Raw genomic sequence first — 21113 nt, forward strand, 5'->3', positions numbered from 1 at the left:
GAGCACGATTCCTTAAAAACGTGGTTTTTGGGCTGGAGCAGTAAAGCTGATATACTTATTGTAGTCTATTCTTATTTATTCACTTTATGAAATTATAGGTTATGGGATACATGGAAAAATTATATTTTTTTTTCACATTTACGTAAAGAACTTTGCCTTATATTTATATTTTAACATAGCATTCAAAAATAAATAAAAAGATAAGTTATTTTCTTATTCATGAACACACAAAATAGTAAAAAAAACATATATAACCGTAAAAAGGTCATGCTTAAGCATAAGAAACCTTGAAAAAAAGAATGTTGATATTGGCAGGCAACAGTGTGCGACTTAATAAAAAAAAATGAAAACATTTTTCTTAAGTATATATTATTATGTATAATTGTTAAGACAAATACATTCTGACATACAGAAGAAGAAATTCTATAACAGATTGCATTATTCCATGATTAAAAAATTCGAAATTGATCAACGATTTTTTATTCGTTCATTGTTAATTTATCACATAAATAAACAGTTGATCGATCGATTTGCAGATACCCTACTTTTGTACTAGGTGTACAGTAAAAGGAGGAGGTGTGTCTTGACGTCAGCGTCAGTTGGAACAGGGGCAATGTCCAACACCACTACTAGGTCAAGGTCACGCTGAAGTGGGTGTGTAAGATACTTTGTTCACTCAAATAAACAAATCATTTATTCTTTGTAACTTATTTGAAGAGCTCTTTTGTCTAAACTTGGAATTTCTTAGCTTGTTAATTTTTTTTTTATTCAAATGATTTGTAGTCTTTTAAGTCTGCAACGCAAGCTAAAATGGATCATGAGAATATTTTTTTACACGATTTAAAGAGGTTGACACAATAAAGTGCTACGTTTCAAACTCATCAAATTCCGATGTTGCTAAATTACATAATAATTCCAAATCTGAACCTAAACCAGTAGATCACGAAGCTACATAACTGTGAGATCGAGTCTTATCATAGGTCAGTGCCGGAGCGAAGGTCGTCAGCTATCTGCACACATGAGTTTTACGCGTGAGGTGTGTCGCGACCGAACGCGTGGCAGCTTCGTGAAGCCTATCACTTAAGTCAGATAATGTCTGAAGCTCGTGGTAAGGCCTAAAGAGTCCATCAATCATAAAGGTTAAGCCTTAAGTTGTCATGCAGATAAAAATGGTATATTGACGGTGAGAGATCCATTCAGGGTTATAGAGGCGAGACGCTCTTTTGAAAATATGCTAAGCCGTGGTAGTAAGTGTTGCGCTTATGTCTATAAATAAGTACAATCCATTTATGGGAATATGATGAATTGCTATGCAATGCCAACGCACACTAAACAGAACACGTTACACCGCCGCGGCGGTTCAGGTTAAGTCAGCAAGAATCTGGGAATGGGGAGAACTGGGTCTCCAGGGCACTTTGACTGTCGAGGAGGACGAGAATTTCCTCATTAAAACAAGAGGATGATTTTGGGATCTACATCGCATCTAATAACGAATCTGAAATTAAACACCTTTTCTATAAGTTGTAGACATTTACCAGCTATAAATTTAGGGATATCTGATATAATCAATTGTATCTTATTGACTTTTAAAAAGCGCTTCACGAGTTTTTGACTTATGTACTTCAATTAATTGAATTTTGATGGCAAAGTTTTCATCTATCATCAGACATTGTACGACACTACTCCTACAGATGTGACAAACAAGTTTGTTATTAACTTGCACTAATGTTGCATAATTTTTGCGTCGCATACCTTATCGGTGGTAATAACAGAGGTCGGCAAGATAATCCGAAATAAAATTAAACCAAGTTATACATGCCATTACTTCAATTTAATGTAGAATGTAGGCAGTTGTCAAATTTAACTCTACATCGTTAAACAAAACCATTCTTCGGAACTTCGGAACTTAGTACTCTCGAAATTTAAATTGTTGGAGGAATTTCAAAAGCGGAAGGTCAATTCATTATGTACCTACTTGGATTGGACATCAACTCAAAATATAATAGAAAGCTTTTTTGAACGTACGCAAATTATAATTCTTGTTTAAAAAAAATCGAATTAGTAAAATCTCTTTTCAATACTGCAGCGAAATTAAAAGAGGTTGAATAACAAGCACTCTACGCTAATTATAATTTGAAATCATAAAATAAAGGATTATCCATATGATTGAAAATTCTTTCGTGACGACCACACTTTTATATTGTTTCCATGTGGCTATCGCTTATACTCGTAACACTGATAAGAGTGAAATGATGACTCAGTATATTAGTACTTAACATCTGAAAGTTTCATTTAGATTAGTTATCAATATTTAGATTATTTTACACGCACGAGGGAAATATAAGTTTTCCTTCTAGCTCGATGAAAGTGAACCACGGAAATAAGGAATAACTTGAATAAACATTTGTCTGAACCGCTACAAGACGACCGCTTTTTCAAGAGCGTAACGGATACCCTTTGCTAATTCATAACAACCGTTTTTTTGCAATTGAATGCTTTGGTTTAAAGTTCCCTTATTAACAGTGCTCGATAAAAAGACTATAAGGTATTGGGTATCCACTTGCATGTTAAACGAACGTAGATTATGAACTCTATCATGACGAGAACTAAGAATAATTGCTAAAATAATCATGATTTTCTTTCTCTTATTAAAGGCCCATAAGCCTTAGCAGCAAGGTATATAATGCCGAACGTTCGAACGCATCATATTATTAAATCTAACTATTTTTGGACAATGTGTCTACCTTTTTATATCTAACGCTAATTACTATGCTATCAAATACGTCACGTATTTCCTATTCATATCTCATTTCTGCTGTCTCAACGATAGCATGTTGATTAAATTACTTTTTCCTTACAATTCAATTATCAATGTCACTTTTCAAATGATTAACACCATAAAATACAATAAAATTTATAAAGCATTCTACTTTTAATTAAGGTTATACTTAAAACTTACGACTTTCCTCACTCATTACATAACAGCTTATACATTAAAATCTCAATAATTACAAAAAATATACCGGTTTACCGAGCGACTTTTTGAATGGAAGAAACTTAAGGATCAAAACGAAGAGATAATTATTAATTTGTCATTTTCATTAATAAGTAATTATGCCACTTGGACTTTTGCTAAAAAGCTTTTTTTTCTAAATATGCTGTTGAAAACTTCACATAAATCCCGCTGGTGTGTACATCCCTTATAGATGTCACATGTAGTGGGTTGAGCACGGCGCAGGCGCGTGATACCGCGTGAAGACAGACCTAATCGGCGTCTAATTACCGTGTACCTACTAACTACTTATCACGTTAATGTTGTTTACTTGAAAGTTATTTTTATAATGTATAACTCTTGTTTTAAATTTTAATGTGTCGAGGCTACGAGTAAATGAGGGAAACAAAACATAACAAACCTAGATTTAGGCGAACACTGGCTTTTTGCTTGCAATACCGCTTAAATAAAATAAAAGTATTATACATCGAATTCACTGGTACTCGATTTAAAAAATCATTGTTGCTTTAGGCAATGCATGCAGTAGTGTGAAAAGACTTTAAAAGTCACCCTATATATCCTGTAAAGATAAGGCTGATGAATCTTCCCGAGGACATAAATATAAACTGTTGCAACATTTTCGTACCGAATAAAACAAATGCCATCTAAAAATAACATCCTCTGATAATGTTCCATAAAGGAAATTCAGTTCATTGCATGCCATTGCACACAGATACTTATGTTGCCTCCAAGGTCTTTAAAATAAAAGCGTTAAGGACTATTTTCGCTTAAACAAATGAATTGTTAAAATATTACTAGGTTGTAAAAGAATATTCCACTATCCGGCGCAACGAACCTTAAATAACGTTCGAAATATTTGAGATACAATTGTTAGTAATCTGTGTTATTGCGCAGTTGACAGGACAATAACACGATTTGGACATCCTATAATACAAGTTGTGAGGAAAATAAGTTTAACCTATAATAGTAGATCTAGATTTACCTACTAAATAAAGATTACGGGAGAGTATTAGGTACGAGAACTTTTTGATTCAAACGTAAATATTGAGAGTTTTGGGCATACATGATACATGTTTTATTTAAGTTTTAACTCTATACAGCAAAAATACTCTACACCTTTTAGAGCGCCTTTTTGCTTCAACAACTGCACTTCAAAGACGAAAGTGTCACGACAAAAGCCTTATTTCCATTTCAGATTATTAAGTGGGAGAATCTGGATTCGAACTGCCGAATATAGATCTCGATGGCGTGCAATTCGGGAGACCTATGTCCAACAGTGGACGAATATGGGCTGATTATGGTGACAATGGAGTAGAAGAATCCACAAATATCCGGACATTAATGCCGCCAACAATTTATCGAGCATTTTTATCATCAAAGATATTGAATAAACAAACAATAATTAATCGTTATTTGACTTTTAATATCTCTAAATATCATGAAATCATCACGGGGGCTAAAGTCCGCCGACTATCTCAACGTGACCAAATATATTTGGTGGGTTTTGTAATAAAATGTAACATTTCACACTAATATCGTGTACAACTCGGGTAAATAAACATTTTGTAATTTGTCTGGTGTTGAGAAGAAGAGCGGCATATGCTAATTTTCAAAATTGACGAGGTTTTTTTGCTTCCTAAAACTAACATTGTTATTATTAAATCGAACACTGGTATGTTTGGTAGGATCTTAATCATTAGTCAGCATTATTAATTGACTGAAGTTGAGAATAAAGTCAACACTTAAATAAACAATGATCGAAAGATTGAATGTCTTTAGTATGATTTGGGCACTGTCTGTTTGGAACCTTGAGATGGGTGTCGTTTAAATTTTAGAAAATTAAAAAAATAAAATAAATTAATGGTATTTTTTTTACTGAAAGTAATTGGACGGATTGATTTGACGATAGAAGACATCTTACAAAGACTTGTCAGAGTCAATAATGTTACGTAAATATGAAACATGTGTCGCACACTTTTAATGTCCGCAACAAACATTGTAAGACCAAATTGTGACTTAATATCTACATATATTGAAACTTTTATGGGGCATGTTTTAATACAAAGTAATAGTAGTAAAAGAGTGGTAAAAGTATTTGTTGTTAAACTTGAAGGTCATTTAAATAAAACTATTTCGTAACAGATTCTGTCGCGTCTTAAGTTTAACATTTAAGTATTATGTGACTTTTAGGTGTTTCATAAAAATACTTTGTATTCTTTTATAAATACTATGTATCAGTGTATAGACTGTCAATTTTACAATGTTTTACAATGTATGTCATAAGAATATATTGAAAAACTGGCTACCTTTAAACGAGGCCGCGACCTTTGAGTTCCTTGAGTGAGAAAAGAAATGTGAAAGTGATGATATAATATATCCTACTTGCAGAATACATGATACATATATCATATTTGAGTTCCTATTCCATATAAGTTACATTCATTTGTCTAGGTCTACCACGCTTGAGGATATACGCACACGTGCTTCCCTTCACGTGTTATCAAATAAACCGCGCCGTACTAATCACGTAGTACACTAAATGGTTCACGGTCACCTACAGATAATTGTTAACTGTCAGCGGATTCCAGAACCTTGTGCTCAAGGATTTGAAAATATTTCCGTTAATCTTCTACGCTGTTACAGGTCCAAAAATTATATAGGTGATGAATTTAGTTACATTGAGGGTAATGATGTAACTTTATTCAAAGTTACAAAAATGTAAGTTAAAAATATACGACAAACTGATTGCGAATTATCGTTATTTTTTACTTGACCTGTGAAGGTATTTTTTGTGGTTATTTATTTGACACAATATACTTTTTGATGATTTAAAGAATGGGAAACGGAAGACTTAAATGTCTAAGAATAAAACTCAAATAGTTTCTACTTTAAGCAACATGTAATTTCTTTGTCATAGAAACTTATTATGTCCCATCTTCGAGCCCTTTTTAAAAACATGCTGACGAACAGCATCAGTAACAAAAGCAGAATTCAAGCTTCTTTTTGGTATGAAAATAGCTGAATTTTTATCACTCCTGTACCTGTAGTAATCTGAGCCATAATTTTGCTATTTACAATGTCCGATGAATAAATGAAAATTAGATTAAATTGGCACTATCCGTATTATTCAAAGCATTTCTTCCAACAAAATAATTGTAAATTCAGTACGGGGAGGAACACTCACAGTCAATACAATTAATATGTTATTAATAATTATTAATTTCCAATTATTGTGTTAGCAAGGCCCTTATGAGAATAGGAATAGTTTTAAATTTAATCCAATTGCCATTCATTGGACATTGTAAATATCAGAATCGGGGCCCCGGTTGTAGGCCTGCAGAAAAGTTGCGCGTTTCGCAGGCCATAACGTGCCAAGAGAACATTAGAACATTGCGAAACGTTGATATGAAGCCATTTCACCCTCCAATCTGCCCCTATCGCGTCAACTGTAATCACTGCGTTTTTATATGTGATTGTTTCATTAAACTTGTGCGGAACTTGGCATAGTTTTAAATGTTTAAATCATTTCTATGGAGAAAAGTCGGTCAGTAATTTATTAGTGCCAATTTCAGCTATATTTTGAAAGACTATCTTTTTGGCTTAATAGTTATTGAAATATCTACTTCCATCGATCCACTAAACAATTTGAGGATCTAAGACCACACGTGTGTTTTTTTTTTGAACATAAAAAATAAATTGTTCAACTTTTTTTTGTAACGTAGATAACAATAACAGCTCTAACATAGTTCGAAGTGGTCAAAATTGTTTTCAACAAATATCACGACTTTTAAATTGATGATTCCAATAAAATCGTCCTTATCAATAATTCAGGTATTCACACGTCTGTTAAGGCGTCTGCTCACGTTTTCAAACATAAATGATAACAATATAACAGCAGATAATTATCGATAAGCCAGTTCCAATTAAGGGCATTGATTGTAATACTAGGGGGCCGGAACACATGTTTAAACAATCTAATTCTAATAAAAAGAGATGGATGTACTAGCTCTGTATAGCTCTATCTCGCTTTTTTTTCAGTAACTGCATTCAAGCATAATATGGCCTTAAGATTTATCATGTTACAAAGATTACATTAAAGCAGACACTGTAATATTGTTAAATACTTATTATCAAACACCTTTTTTGTTGTAATTATAGTGATGAACGAACAAGGATTTACGCTCAAGAATCTCAGGTTTATGCTTTCATATAGATTGCACTGAATTGTATAAAATATAATGAAAATCAAATCTTGGAATATTGTACAATTGCAAAACAAAAGCTACACCAAAATTACATAATTTATGTCTGATTTATAGATATAATCACTATTAACGGTGACCAATATTTTGTATCACGAAGCCATTACAAAGATTAATGTAATATAGTCAAAACTTACCCCATTCATAGCGGCATAGTTACAGAACTCATTATCCTAAACTAATCCCGATTACGTTTCAAAAGCCAATGAATTTCATGCATTACTATCGTCATAAATCTGTACGTATGTTTACAAAAACTCAGGGTAGATCCCGATTCCCGATTAGCGAGTGAATCCCATGATGGCATGACTATTGGATATTCCCTGCATTCACTGGGAACTTAACGGCTTTCAATTTGTAGTCGATAAGAACCCTGTTTGAAAGGAAATAGGCGAAGCTTTGTGTAACATTTCTGGATAGGGAATGTTTAATGTAGGTAAAACTATAGTCCAGTTGGTATTTGAAGTAATTAAACTACGATATTTCGTTCACTGTTCCGTGATACTGCATATAAACAAATTACAGACAGTCACTTGAATTGCTAAAAAACGTCTTAATCCACATAAATTAGGATTCAAATTGACCAATAAACAATATCACAATAAATCTAGGTGATTAGGTATTAGATAATATTCATAATTGTAAAGTGCAGTAACATACCGGCATGTCGATCCTCGTGAGCCCGCGTAGTCCGCCCTCCGCGCCCGCCGCCCTACTGCCACGAGGAGCAAGCCTCCACTGTGCCAGCTCACCACCTGGCCCCATCTGAAGCTTCCTCGCGTGACTGACATCCTCACTACCTCCAGTTGCAATTTCAACCTTCCCACCCTCGGATTTAGAAACAAATTCCCCTTGCCTTGCATTGTCACGATTTACATTCGAATTTGATGTTTCTTCGACATTGTCTCCAGTTATTATAATCGTCGGTATTGTTTTAGTACTATCACCCCTATTAACATGAGACACAGAAAGTATATTGCCATATTGTGGAGTGTCACCAAATTTTTCTTTCAGTGAATTAATAACGGCTTTCCTAGCTTGTTCGTACCTCGCTTTCGTTTGGTCTTCCCTCCATTTTTTTAGTACTTTGTCTTTAGGATTCACATTTTTCATTGTTCTACCAATAAAGTTTTCATTGAGTTCTGAAGTTAATGTTCTTTGTGTTTTTAAATTTTTAGTATCGTATGATTTGTTGTCGTCGGTACATTCACTCGGATTGTTTACTGGTAAATAAGTAGCTTCGTTTTGAACGTAAAACTCTCTTGCTTTGTCTAGATCGCCGTACATTTCCCACCATTTCACGCCAGCCTCATTAATTGGTGCTCTTGAGCGCGATGAATGAGGGGATTTTGAAAATTTATCCATTCTGCTATAGATTACTATTTGACTCTACATAAGTAGTTCCAACCAGCCTAACTCCCCAAAGTTATCTTTTTAATTACTCCATATTGGATACGACTCCCACCACAGTTGCACTCCTACTGAGCAAACTAAGACCAACACCTACCAAAATCTAAAACTGCAAGTCAGCAATTCTTACAATTACTCTTAACCCAGTATTACTTTCAAGAAATTACAAGTAAGGCGTCCTTCTCCAAGCCTACAGGAAGGAAAGGGATGGAGTATGAATATCCTGTTTCCATGTCGGTTGTAATTGAGCTTAGTAGAAGGCATCAATAGCTTTTGTTACCCCTATTATTGAAAGTCTATTTCGTGTTTGTAGGTCAGTGTGTGAGGCATCGATTGCAAATTACTAGTGAGTAGGATTCCGTAATATTAGAGAAAATGTAACTTTTCCGTATCTTTGATTTACACATACAGAAAGTGAACTACAAAAAGGCTAAAGATAAACAAATACTTAACGAACACATTTATGATCTATGTAATACTTTAACCGTCTAGCGGTTCATGAGATACAGTTCATACAGTGTAGTGTACCCTGGCTCCAGTAATTGAGTTCTGTTTTGTACAGCTTTGGAAAACCCTAAATATGATAAAAAGTTGCTTTATTAGGCCTCCGAAGAAACATTGCGTGATGGCGCACTAGTACTCAATCGCTTGGTTATTCATTGGTTTACAGAAATAGGAAAATGTCTCTCAAGTAGCCTGTTTAATGTTATAGTGGCAATTCTTAAAGTTCATCGAGACAGGATCCTATTGTTCAACTGCAAAGACAAATTAAATTTAGATGTAATTATATTATTCGAGAGATGTAATAAAAGATTATTAGAAATCGAAATTTGTCCTGAGTCTGAGTGTATTTGTGCATAAAAAATGAATGTTTGTAAAACCCCCGATTCACAAGGATTTAAAATTCCTTAACGCGGGAGTCGTTTTTTTAATTGTACTGGCTGAAATAATAACTGATTTGAAATATGTTTAAGAAATAAAAGCTATTTCAAAAATTATTTACATCATAAATATTTGAGAAGAGAACACTCAATAACTTTTCAGCGTTAACAACCCATTACAGGTCAAATCCAGACTTTTTTTTTCATGAGTCTGATTATCAATACTTATCTCATAAATACAAAAATTCGACATAGCAAAAATATAAACAAACAACAACATTAATTGCGACACAACTCGTGATCCGGAATATCTCCGAGCAAAGTCCGTCTTAACCATCCCGGATGCGGAGACAAAACTTAAGTCTTTATCAACACTGCGGCTGTTTACTGACCTTTGAACTTGTTCTTATAATTAGTGGGTTAGTACATTATGTAATGGTAGACGGCTAATTAAATGTACCTATTGACCTATTCATGGTGTAGAATTTTTGGTGATGGTGTTTTGTTTTTGATCGTTTTGTGTCTATGTGTCTTATGTGCATACCTACTTTGACTGGTAAAGGGTAATGAGTGTTATATAATGTAATAAGCACTTATATTATACATACAGTAAGTACATATTTTACCTGTTTCTTAGATAGTATTGGGGTATCTGCTGCAAAGTGCGGACTGCTTAAGCATACTTTTTCGAAGGTGTAGCGGAGAAATTATCCTACGAATGATGTGTGTAAACTCTGAGTTTTTGGCTTTTGCTCAAAGTTATGTTAAAGATTTGATAAATCCCCATACTTTCGAAATGTTACTTAATAATATTTTATTTATTTATTGACGTTCTCTTCCCATTTACATATCACCTAATTGTAAAATCAGTCTTCAATTCTCTATCTATGTATCTAAAATTAAATAAATTTAAAATTGATGTTACTCAAGAATTATTTTTAGCTTCTCATATCTATCTAAAGTTATTCGCTAAAATGAAGTCAGAATAATTAACGCCAATCAGACACGACCTTTTCACACGGCGACATATTATCGAAGCGACTTAATTAGTTCCTCCCAGACATTATTATAGTTAATTTGATAAAAATAAAATATTCTACCATTATTCTCTATGAGGTAATCACACTGAAATTACATGATATGTAAATCCCCAATTGCGTCGAAGTTTTGATAACATAAAAATGGTCTAAAAAATGGTATAGATACATTAGAAGAGTATTATTTAAGTCACTAATTTCAATAATATTTGTAAAGAAAATAAATGTATGGTTTTTTTATAATATTTAGCATTAAAATAGAAACGTATATCTTTTGCACGTATCAAGAAATAATGACAGGACACCACATTAATAAAAAAAATTGATTACTGCTACTCATAGAACCTTGATGATTCCCTATGAAAAGACAAAAAACAATTATAAAAAGACCAAATAACAAAATGTACAAACATCAAGTTTTATTTCTCTAAAGATTAAAAAGATTGCTACGATGCTACACGACTACGGCGTAGCAGCTACGATGTTTACATGTATAACCTTATCGACGTAGGCATACTACGCTAATCCTTTATTGACTGTTAAGCGTAATGTTTGTATTCACTTGTAATTACCTGTATTGTTAGGCTGTCTTTATATTAAATACCTTTTCGAAGGTGGAAATGGCGGCGACGGAAGAAACGAATATTATTGAAATTGGTTATTGACTAATTACTAACACTACTAACTACTTACTGATTTTAATGATTAATTAGTACCCCAGTTATTTATACAATTCATCGTTATTAGTACTTCTCTTCCTCCACTTTTTGTTTCTTTCCTAAAATGGCAAAATTATATCTTCTCATCAAATAAAATCAACAACCATCTCAGGGCATCTCAAAAACAAAGTCTTGAAGATATTCTCATATTATCAGTGGTTACTCAACGGCTTCTGCAAAGAGTCAACAACACTCACAGCATAAATGTGACTTGTCACGTACACCGAAAAACTATTATCGGTCAACAATATCGATTAATACTCTATAATACTAAATGAAAACTACTTTAGAATATTATTTTGATGTATTTAATCTAAGTTTTCCGAACAATAAGTCAAATACTTAATTACTAAAAAATAAAATCGCCTTTATTTCTACTTCCAAATTACATGAAGATTTTACACTTAGACTATACGTTTTACTTTACAATATATGTATTTTCGATAATGTTACAAATATATGCACAGGTATTAAGCCATACTGGTGACAGTCGCCTCTGCGGCGTAAGTCTTTATTACTATTTTTTTTACTTACTGTTATCAAAATATTTTTTCATGACAGTGATTGATTTGTCATTCGTTGATCACTCTTTATATACTCACAGGGCTGGACATAACGCGGTATTGCGAACGTGCTGAGTATCCTATTTGTCTGCTTTTATGCTTTACTGTATTTTATTTTCATATTTTTAAATTTTCTTGTAGAATAAATGGTAACTGCTACAAGTTTTTTGTAATATTTAAATTGTCAATTTTTAATTCGACCAGTGTTCAATAAAGCAAGTGTCGGTAATGCATCCTTGGATTTGTTTATTTATTAAGTAGCGACATTAATGTGTCTGCAAGTGGGTCGCTCCGTCTGGACTTGAACGAACTTTGATCGTCTGAGAGTAACGCACTCGCTCAGGAAAATCACCGGCGACCTGTAATTATACGACGCTACATGTTTTATTTTACTGGTACTTTCCAAGACATTTGTGAAATTAATTAGGTAATACACTTGTTATAAATAATTTGCGTTCATTATTGTGATTAATGAGGTATGAACCTTGCAATAACTTAACTCGGAGAGTGATTCAATTTAAACAGCATGCTGGCAAGCAAATCATTTAATGACATTAATTTAATTGTTTATATTTTTAATTACTTATTCTTTCCTGTGCAATTTTAAAGCTTTTGAAGGCCTTCTTTTAATTGTTACATTCCCTTAGGTATTTGAGGCTAATATGTATAAGATAAATGTAGCGAATAATATATAAAAACAGCGTCAAAAAGCCAGTTTATTGTCAATGCTTACTTTCAGAGTCGTATTACATTATAAAATCTAAATATTTATTAAACTAAGCAAAATCAATCTCACAATTCCTAGAAGTTTAAATTGGTGTTTATGAGTTCCGCAAAGTGACACTTAATACACGATTTCTCGAAACAACTTGTATGTACCTATTAACACTGGCTACACAATTTAGCATACAAAGTTATTCCTGTGCCTAGAGCCACTAGAGGACATAGCTAACTCAACAGTCTGATTCTTTATCATATTGATGAATGTCTAGAGGGCATCTGGGAATATAAATGAACCGTTGTCTAGTCTATTGCATAATATACATTGATAGAACTTGCGTCGGTATCAATGAACTCTCAGGGACGATTTTCAATTTCTTTAATATTTTTCTACAAATAACTGCACCAAGAATTACAAAGAACTATTTGGAGGGTCTTTTATGTTTACTTTAACTGTTTTTATTTAGTAGATAGTTCGTTCGATTGGATGAATAATAAGATGTAATTTATAAAAATTTTTCAGCACGGGTAGGAGCCGAGTAGCCAGCAGACCAAACCCGCAGCGCCGTTCGATCCTTGCATAGGACAAGCGTTTGTCTGATCCTGAAACAGGGTATTTTTGTACATATGACTTAAAATCCTTCTTGGATTTCTTGTATCGTTAAGGTATTGGTAAGAAGATCGCTCTACCCCGGTGTATAGAGCTGTCTCGGCATCCAGTCCAGTCGACTCTATCCGAACAATAAAGCCACTGAACACTTGACCACTGGGCTTGACCTCTTTGAAATACCAATTTTAAAGTTAGATGAAACTGGGACAATTTCTTGCATCAGCCTTATCAAATGTAGGTAGGTAAGTACGTACTATAGGCATATGAAAGTTTTATTAACTAATAAAGATAATTATTCATAGACTTCCAAACAGGATCCGCATTATCTATAGACTTTGAACTTTGCTCGTCTGATTTCTTAAACCCTAGTTTATTATGTTACAATAAACAATTCTCTATTTTAAACGCTATTGAATCACGTCGCATTGTATTTTTTTTAATATCTAGGTAATTCTTCCTACTAGCGGTGTTTGAAGAATCCAACAGAATCCAAAATTAATAATATTGTGACAGTACTTGTTCTCATTTTTAATCGAAAACTCTATAACCGTGTAGTTTATATAATTGTTATAAAGTTTGTACTTAAAAAACCATAAATCAATGACCTTTCACACCTGTCTCAATATAATGTGTATTTCATGGTTCAATTACATAATCAAAGCTATAAAGACGTAAGAAATAACATTGTAAGGAAGTACGGAAAAATCCAGATATTTGATAGTTTGTTACTTAGGTAGGCACATGTTCAGGTAACTTGAGAAATATAAGTGTTTATTTAACATCAATTGCTGTCAAAATATTAAATATCTATTTCAGCGTTAACACTGATCGAATCCCACAAGTATACAAAAGTGTCAACGAAACCAGAAAAAAATATTTCGAGGAAATTCCATTTATGTAACCAATTCCAATTATTATAATTGTTTGTTCCTTATAGAAGTGTCACCTATCAACTGGGTCTAATCTTACGGAGAAAAAAATGAGCATCAACCAGCACGCTTTCACCGCGTGCTTTCATTACCAGTCATCTGTTTACAATGTTTCCACCATTAATGATAGTACAAATTCCTCAATAATATTCCTCATATCAATAACTTTATGCCTAATAAGCTTCCTTTCGTTGAACAACGTAAACAGTTACCAGATAGTGTGTACCACATACTGTTGATAACGTCTAATCGGCGTCTGCGATGCGTCTGCGTTGCAACCTTGGACGGCGGACTACGCCTTTTTTATATTATCAGAATCTATACAATTGTTACACATAACATTGATATAGTATTTACAAATTGGGGAACAAATTGTAGGTACAGTAGAACAACGAAGGTTAGTTAAAAAATTCAGATTTAAAAACAACTGTACGCAATCAAGTCCAATGAGTTGATTTTGTTTTCTGCTTGTGCGTATTTATACAAAAGTTAATAGCAAAATAGGTTTAAAACCGATATTTTTTTTATGTCACTAAAAATACACATGCTTGGTCGATTTGATTTGTTTATGTTTCTCCAGTCGAAGAACCACTCTGCATTAGTTTATACACTTTAATATTCGCATTTAAAAATTGCCTTGAATTTAAAAGAGACCGCGACCAAGGAGTTTGTTTCGACATTGCTTCTCGGGAAAGTCAGATGGGAAATTTCGACACCAACGTTCTCAAAAAAAGACATCTAAAAGTGATGATATATCCTATTTACAGAATAAATGATTCATTTCATTTATTGAATTTTACTGCTGATTGTATTCACCACTTTAAAGTATCATTTCTTCTTCGTGATATGAGTAATCGGTTCGCTTCACAGTTCTCAATAAAATGGTTCATTAAATTTGGAACAAATAATGGATTACAAACACGATTAAAATACGGATATCGATAGTGTTTTGTTTTTGTAATGTTCACGTAAACAAGTGTGCAACAATTTATGACGTAAAATATATTTTGTAATTGTTTTGTGTTATGTAATTATTTACAGAGACAGGGAAATGCATAAAAAGACTTAAAAAGAAAAGCGTTGGATGCGAGGTCAGGACCGATCGTCGTGGAGATGTTTAGGGGAAGTCTTTGTTCAGCAGTGGGCGTTTTCCGAATGCGTATGTGGACTAAGATGATGACACATAAAAATAGGAAGCAATATACACCAGTAGTTCTTGTTGAAAATGCTAATTACATATATAAGACCATGCAAAACGAAGTTACATTAACGTACGCTGAAGTATATCAGTCTCTCAATGTAGGTACTCTTTTTAAATTATTCCAACATCGCCCGTAGACGCTATTGTCACGATTATAAACAAGTGGCTGTCGTATATTTTTTCTTTTCTTATTGAGAAGAGTTCGTTGCCCTGCCCTTGGACAGACACAACCTTTAAACATTATTCTTGTTTACCATCTCGTGACTTAACTCCGATTGGACACATTTCTGTTCTAAATTCAATAATTTGCATATTTTTACAAGGTTTTTTAAATAAATATAAAGGTATTGAAGTACCAATTGTAACGAACGTGAAGGTCTATCAATGGCACCAGATAGCGTCGACCCCCGTGGAAAATTTTAAGTTCGACGTGAATAGCAGTTACAACACATTTATTATCACGCCTGAGTCCTTGTGGTGGCCAACTCAAACAGCCTTACGCGTATATAAAATTAGTAATTGTTTAAGTAACTTTTTATTTCTAGCAAACTATCCATTACCTGGAATCATTGCTAACATCTTTTGGGTGAAGACTAATAGAGTTGTGCGTGCAATATTGGAGCATGACTTAACAAAACATTATGCAAAAAAAGCTCCGCTGTTAAAGCCTGACGAAACACACAAACTGTTTTTGTAGATGTTTTAAGAATTTTTTATTCAGTAACCTTGGACTCCTACTTGGACCAATGCATTCTAGAAAGCTATTAATTTTAATTGTTTGTTATACAATGTAGTACATAATATTTAAGATAGGTACAAGTGTTCTAAATAAAACAATCATGTTTACAAGGAAGTTTCCTTACTAATACAATTCACAGAAATACTTATTTAGTGTATTAATAATTTATGTAAATATTGACTTGTTCAATGCGGATCTTTAAATTAAGGATAAGTAGACCACAAGGAATTACCCGAAATCCAATTTATGTATATGTAAATAAATGAAACACCTACATAAAGTTAAAACTGTGTATGTGATAATAGTCACTTTAATATCACTTACAGGAAACCTTGCGCAAGAGGTAAAATCCAATTTTTCTAACAAGCATAAAAAACGCTTTACTTAAGATAATCAGGAGTTACTCAAAAATCCAGTCTGTTTAAAAGCTATACTCAGGTCTGCTGTCTAACTAGATTTAGGTTTATGTAGATCTATCACCTCTTTAAGTGAGACAGTTGTGGTTGTAAAAGCAAGTCACCACCCGACATCGTTTAGTCTGCCATTTTACCAACTTCAAATAGTAAAATAGGTAAGGGAAAGCATCATGAGGGATCCATCATCATAAATCAAGCATGTAATGAGAAGAATAATTCCTAACAATTACAGACTTTATCGTGAACATTTTATATTTCCTTTAAGCAAAATGCAGTACCTAAGGCTATTATTATTAATTCGTGGATCATGACCTAAAACTACTTACGATTATAAAAATATTGACATTTCAAACAATTACCTGGCTGAGTGACATATTGGTAACCTGTGAAATGGCTCTGAATGTCCGAATGATAAAGTAAAAACATTTCTACAAAATCGTTATCTAATGAGAACAGTATCAAGTTATTATGTTTATCAACTGAATGAAAGTTATAATCAAAAAATATCGTAATTCAAGTAATTCTGAATAATCCTCCTTGGAAGTGCTCAAAAGAATATCCTTGTTCTTTGTTTGTATTCTTGATGCACAAAAAAGGGTTGCACGAATAAGGAGGTACTGCCTACAGTTTGATTGCAATTCCTTTTTCGGTCACCAATAGTTATGGTCATGATAATTAATATAAATCCGAATCTATGCTAATATTATAAAGAGGTTTAAATGCTTGAGTTTCATTATCTTCTGAGCTGTTTTTTAATTCCTTTCCCAAAATAAAGCCTTGAAAGAAAGTGGGAGTTCTTGGTCCAGCAGTCTGATCTAACAGAGGCTAATAAAAAAGTAGAAGACCCTTCATATGATATTGTAATATTTCCTGCCGAGGCATAGGCCTCTTCCCATATAGGGAAGGTTTGAGCAGAGATTGTCATAAACCCGAAAAATGTCACTCTACTTTACTCGCTGAACTCGTATCCACTTATAAGAGTCAACTAATTAAACAAAAAAAACACAATATTCTAACAAACTACGCTTTAAAACAAACGTAGTAAAATCTTCCTTTCATACACCAGCTTACTCATCACGTGCCTATACAGGGTAAACGCATGATCAAACAAGCAAACATCGTGCGTTGACCTTTATCCTGTCACGTAGTCACCTACTGGTCTGCCTGCGACAAGAATTTAGACAATTACTGATGGTATTGATAACCATGGCAACCAAAGTGATGACATGAACCTCTTGGTGTTAGGACAAATGTTCTAAAAATATTGTTGGGAATTATTGGAAACATCCGTCCTTGTGCTTCAGGAACGCCACTAAAACCATCCTAGTATGAATTCTAGTATTAAACAGCTGCACTTAAAGTTAAGGTTTTTAGGCATTTGGGGTTCAAATAAAATCTTTTACCTTGACACTATAACAGAAAAATATACTTAATCCTATTACAAATTCATTTAATTAAAACTAATTTGGGATGAAATCCGAACACCTTTTTAACGAGTCTAATTACCTTAAATGCTTATCAAACTTTGAAGTTGGATGAAATAAAAAAGTAAAACTTTAGGCACTTTTGGAAACGTTAAAATTCACGGCTCCAGATAGAACTTCAAAATGTCAACTCTAGTGACAAAACTTTAAAGAAAATCTATTCCAAAGAGGCCAGTAGCAAAGAGAAATTACTCACACATAAAATACAATGAAACGAATTATTGATTATGGGGTAGCGTGGAGTCCATAAGATAAGCAATTGACATGTGATACGGAACTCAAGAACTTTGACAATAACGTACGGCATACATGTGCAGTTCACGTGATCGGCAGCACGCGACGAACATCATACATTTATTATCTATGCATACAATTACTACAATAACATGTGATGCTCAGTCGTATTCGGGGAATGTACGACAGATTAACCCAAATATCGAAGTTTTCGGATAGGCTAAGGAGGTCTATTTGGAGGTATCCAAAGCTTGTTGATGATTCAACGCTGGGCAAAAGCTCTCTCACGAAGCAAACGGGTATTTTTTATAAGCGAACGAAGGACGAAGGAGAGTCGATGAGAGACGAATGAGAGTGCGCAAGAACGGTGTCCGAAGCTCTTATTTTCTTTGAAATAATCTCTAAAAAAAGGGACTAAAATCCATTTTTGAATAAACAATCTCGAATACCAGTCTGGAAACAAATTTTATGTCAGGCGGTGATTCAACCAGCGCGCTGTGTGTCAGTGGCGTAGTGACCTCTTAAAATACTTCGACATCCGCGTATAAGGTATCAAATTAATTCCGGAACAAACAAAGTTGCGATGTATAATTATAGTCTTCCAAAAAACAAATGACGATCGTTTATTCCATTCCATTCTAAAAATTCCAGTAAGAAACTGTAAAATATGCCGCTAGCTGCTGGCTGTGAAAGCAATTGTGTAATTCTTATCGAATTTAGGATGTAGATCGAAATTTAGTGGACCTAGACCCAAAAGAGAATCATGCATTTTGCAATATTGCTTAAGGTGCTGAAATATACAACAAATCATGCTTTAAGGAAAATTAAAATCAACACACATTCTTGGCCTACTTACTACTAGTGTAAATGGTGTGTAAACCCCACGCACGTTGATCTATAAAAAGTATTTTGCATATTAAAAAGAAAGTCTTTGATTTCATTTTATAATATTTTATACTCTAATTCTCAACACAGTATTCTACAACCCCAATTAAACAGCAACTTGGAGCAACTTACCTATACGTTAATTTCCCATACAAAAAATCAGTATGAAAAATGAGATAACAAAATTTTCCACAGTTTCCAAACTCTAGCATATAAAATTATGTACTTTTTATGTTTCTTACCACTAAATATATATAATGCAAGTAATAAATCTCTAAAGAAATTATTATCAGCGATTCAAAGTACTTTAGAGATAACTTATTATGCCTTAACAAACAACTTAGTTCCTCAGATAAAAAGCCCTTACCTACAGAGCGACATCACGTACACATTTACATATAAGTGTAGTATTTTCTTAGTCCTAGAAGTAGGATTGCCATCCCTAAGGCAAGACAACCTCTGATTTTAAGGCCTCTATAGAAACCGGATATCTCAACACGGTTTTTAAACACTATATAGTAGACTGGTGCGGTATTAAAACTTTGCGATTGTAGTAAAAAAATAATCGCAAACAGATTTGTTAAAAAAATGATATTCGATTAGTTTTCAAAATCAAATAGTTTTTATTTCATGTAGGTATTTTAGGCTCTTTTAAAACATTAATATGATTTCAATCGTATAGTATCCCACACATGTTACTTTAACGACAAAGAGGGTTACATGTTTATGGTATACAATAACCCTTGCAGGGCTTTCCGAACCCTCATTTTAACAAGGGATGAATGCGATCACTCTACCACCACCACTTTTTATAGGAACTGAGTTAGTGCTTTATTAACGACCAAACCATACAAAAGGAAATTAATGGACTATAAGTTATTATAAGTTTAAGGCGTAGATTTCGGTGTGACAATCGTGACCTCGGGTGACAAAAGCTGATTCGTTCTAAAAGCCTTACTTTTTCTTCTGATACACGCAATTTGGGTGCTCTACAGAACTAAAAGCATAATGCAATCCATGAATGATAAGTATCGAAACACAAACCGCTTCCGGTAAATGCTCTTGGTCTTAATCGCAGATATATTTAAGGAAAACTATCTCTTTATCATGTAGGCAGTTGAAATTTTTCTTCATACAGATAAAATTGTATCAACTACCAATATATGTATACATGTATGCATGTATTTTGTTTGCAAGAGCACGTTACACCGGGTACGCAGAATAAAAATAATCACCTTCAGACAGTGCAAGTTATTTTCGATCCGAGATGTCTTGAAAGTGACTCAGTTTGTTTGATTAACGAGTTCGGACAAAGAAAATAATATACGTGGCTTTTCGGTTATTTTTATACTATATATTTTTTTGAGTAGGTGATTTTAACCAATTTTCGAGTCAAATTCAAACTTTGACTGCTGGTGACTTGGCGTCAAGACCAAATAACCAGGAAAATTAGGCTTTCACCGTTTCAGTCAGTACCTAGATCAATGACATACTATAATTTGTCATTAAGTTTATTTTTTAAGTATTTTTAATTTATCATGAAATAAAAACATTTCTTTATGGATATTCTTTTCGAAACTTTTTGCAATAGATATCTACATAATTATATTTTTTGTACATAAGTAATTATTTATCAGTAACTCATTAGGAATCTAGTTTTCCAGCATAAATTGCGATCTAATAAATAATAATTATGTTTGTTAAAATAATATAAATGTCAATAGTTCAGAAAATGACGATTGCGAGTTCCGCATAGCAAAACAAGTTCATTTCAATCCATCATCTGTTACATAGTAGGGGTAAATACATACCGAATGGAATATTAACCTGATATATAGCACAATAATTACGAGTTCCAAAAAAAATATTTAGAAGATAACAAAAAGAATATCCTCTTAGGTAGAATAATAACTTATATTGCAGCTGTAATAACCTAGTGGTAAGACCGCAGAACTTCCAAGTCGGAGGCCTCGAGTTCGATCCCAAGGCACGCACTAAAATATTGCGTTA

At 33.3% G+C, this 21113-nt stretch overlaps 1 protein-coding gene across 1 annotated transcript in view; it reads right to left on the bottom strand.

Annotated features, from left to right (window-relative positions):
• LOC113497011 (rootletin) overlaps window positions 1–9045 on the bottom strand; it is a 59226-nt gene extending 50181 nt beyond the window's left edge. Inside the window, exon 1 of the mRNA XM_026876442.1 lies at window positions 7936–9045. Coding sequence (XP_026732243.1) covers window positions 7936–8640 — 705 coding nt within the window. The 5' untranslated portion in view covers window positions 8641–9045. The remainder of the gene's footprint in view (window positions 1–7935) is intronic.
• Between the last annotated feature and the right edge of the window lie 12068 nt (window positions 9046–21113).

This window comes from Trichoplusia ni, chromosome 8 (genome assembly GCF_003590095.1).
Source record: "Trichoplusia ni isolate ovarian cell line Hi5 chromosome 8, tn1, whole genome shotgun sequence".
In the NCBI taxonomy this organism is placed as follows: domain Eukaryota; kingdom Metazoa; phylum Arthropoda; class Insecta; order Lepidoptera; family Noctuidae; genus Trichoplusia; species Trichoplusia ni.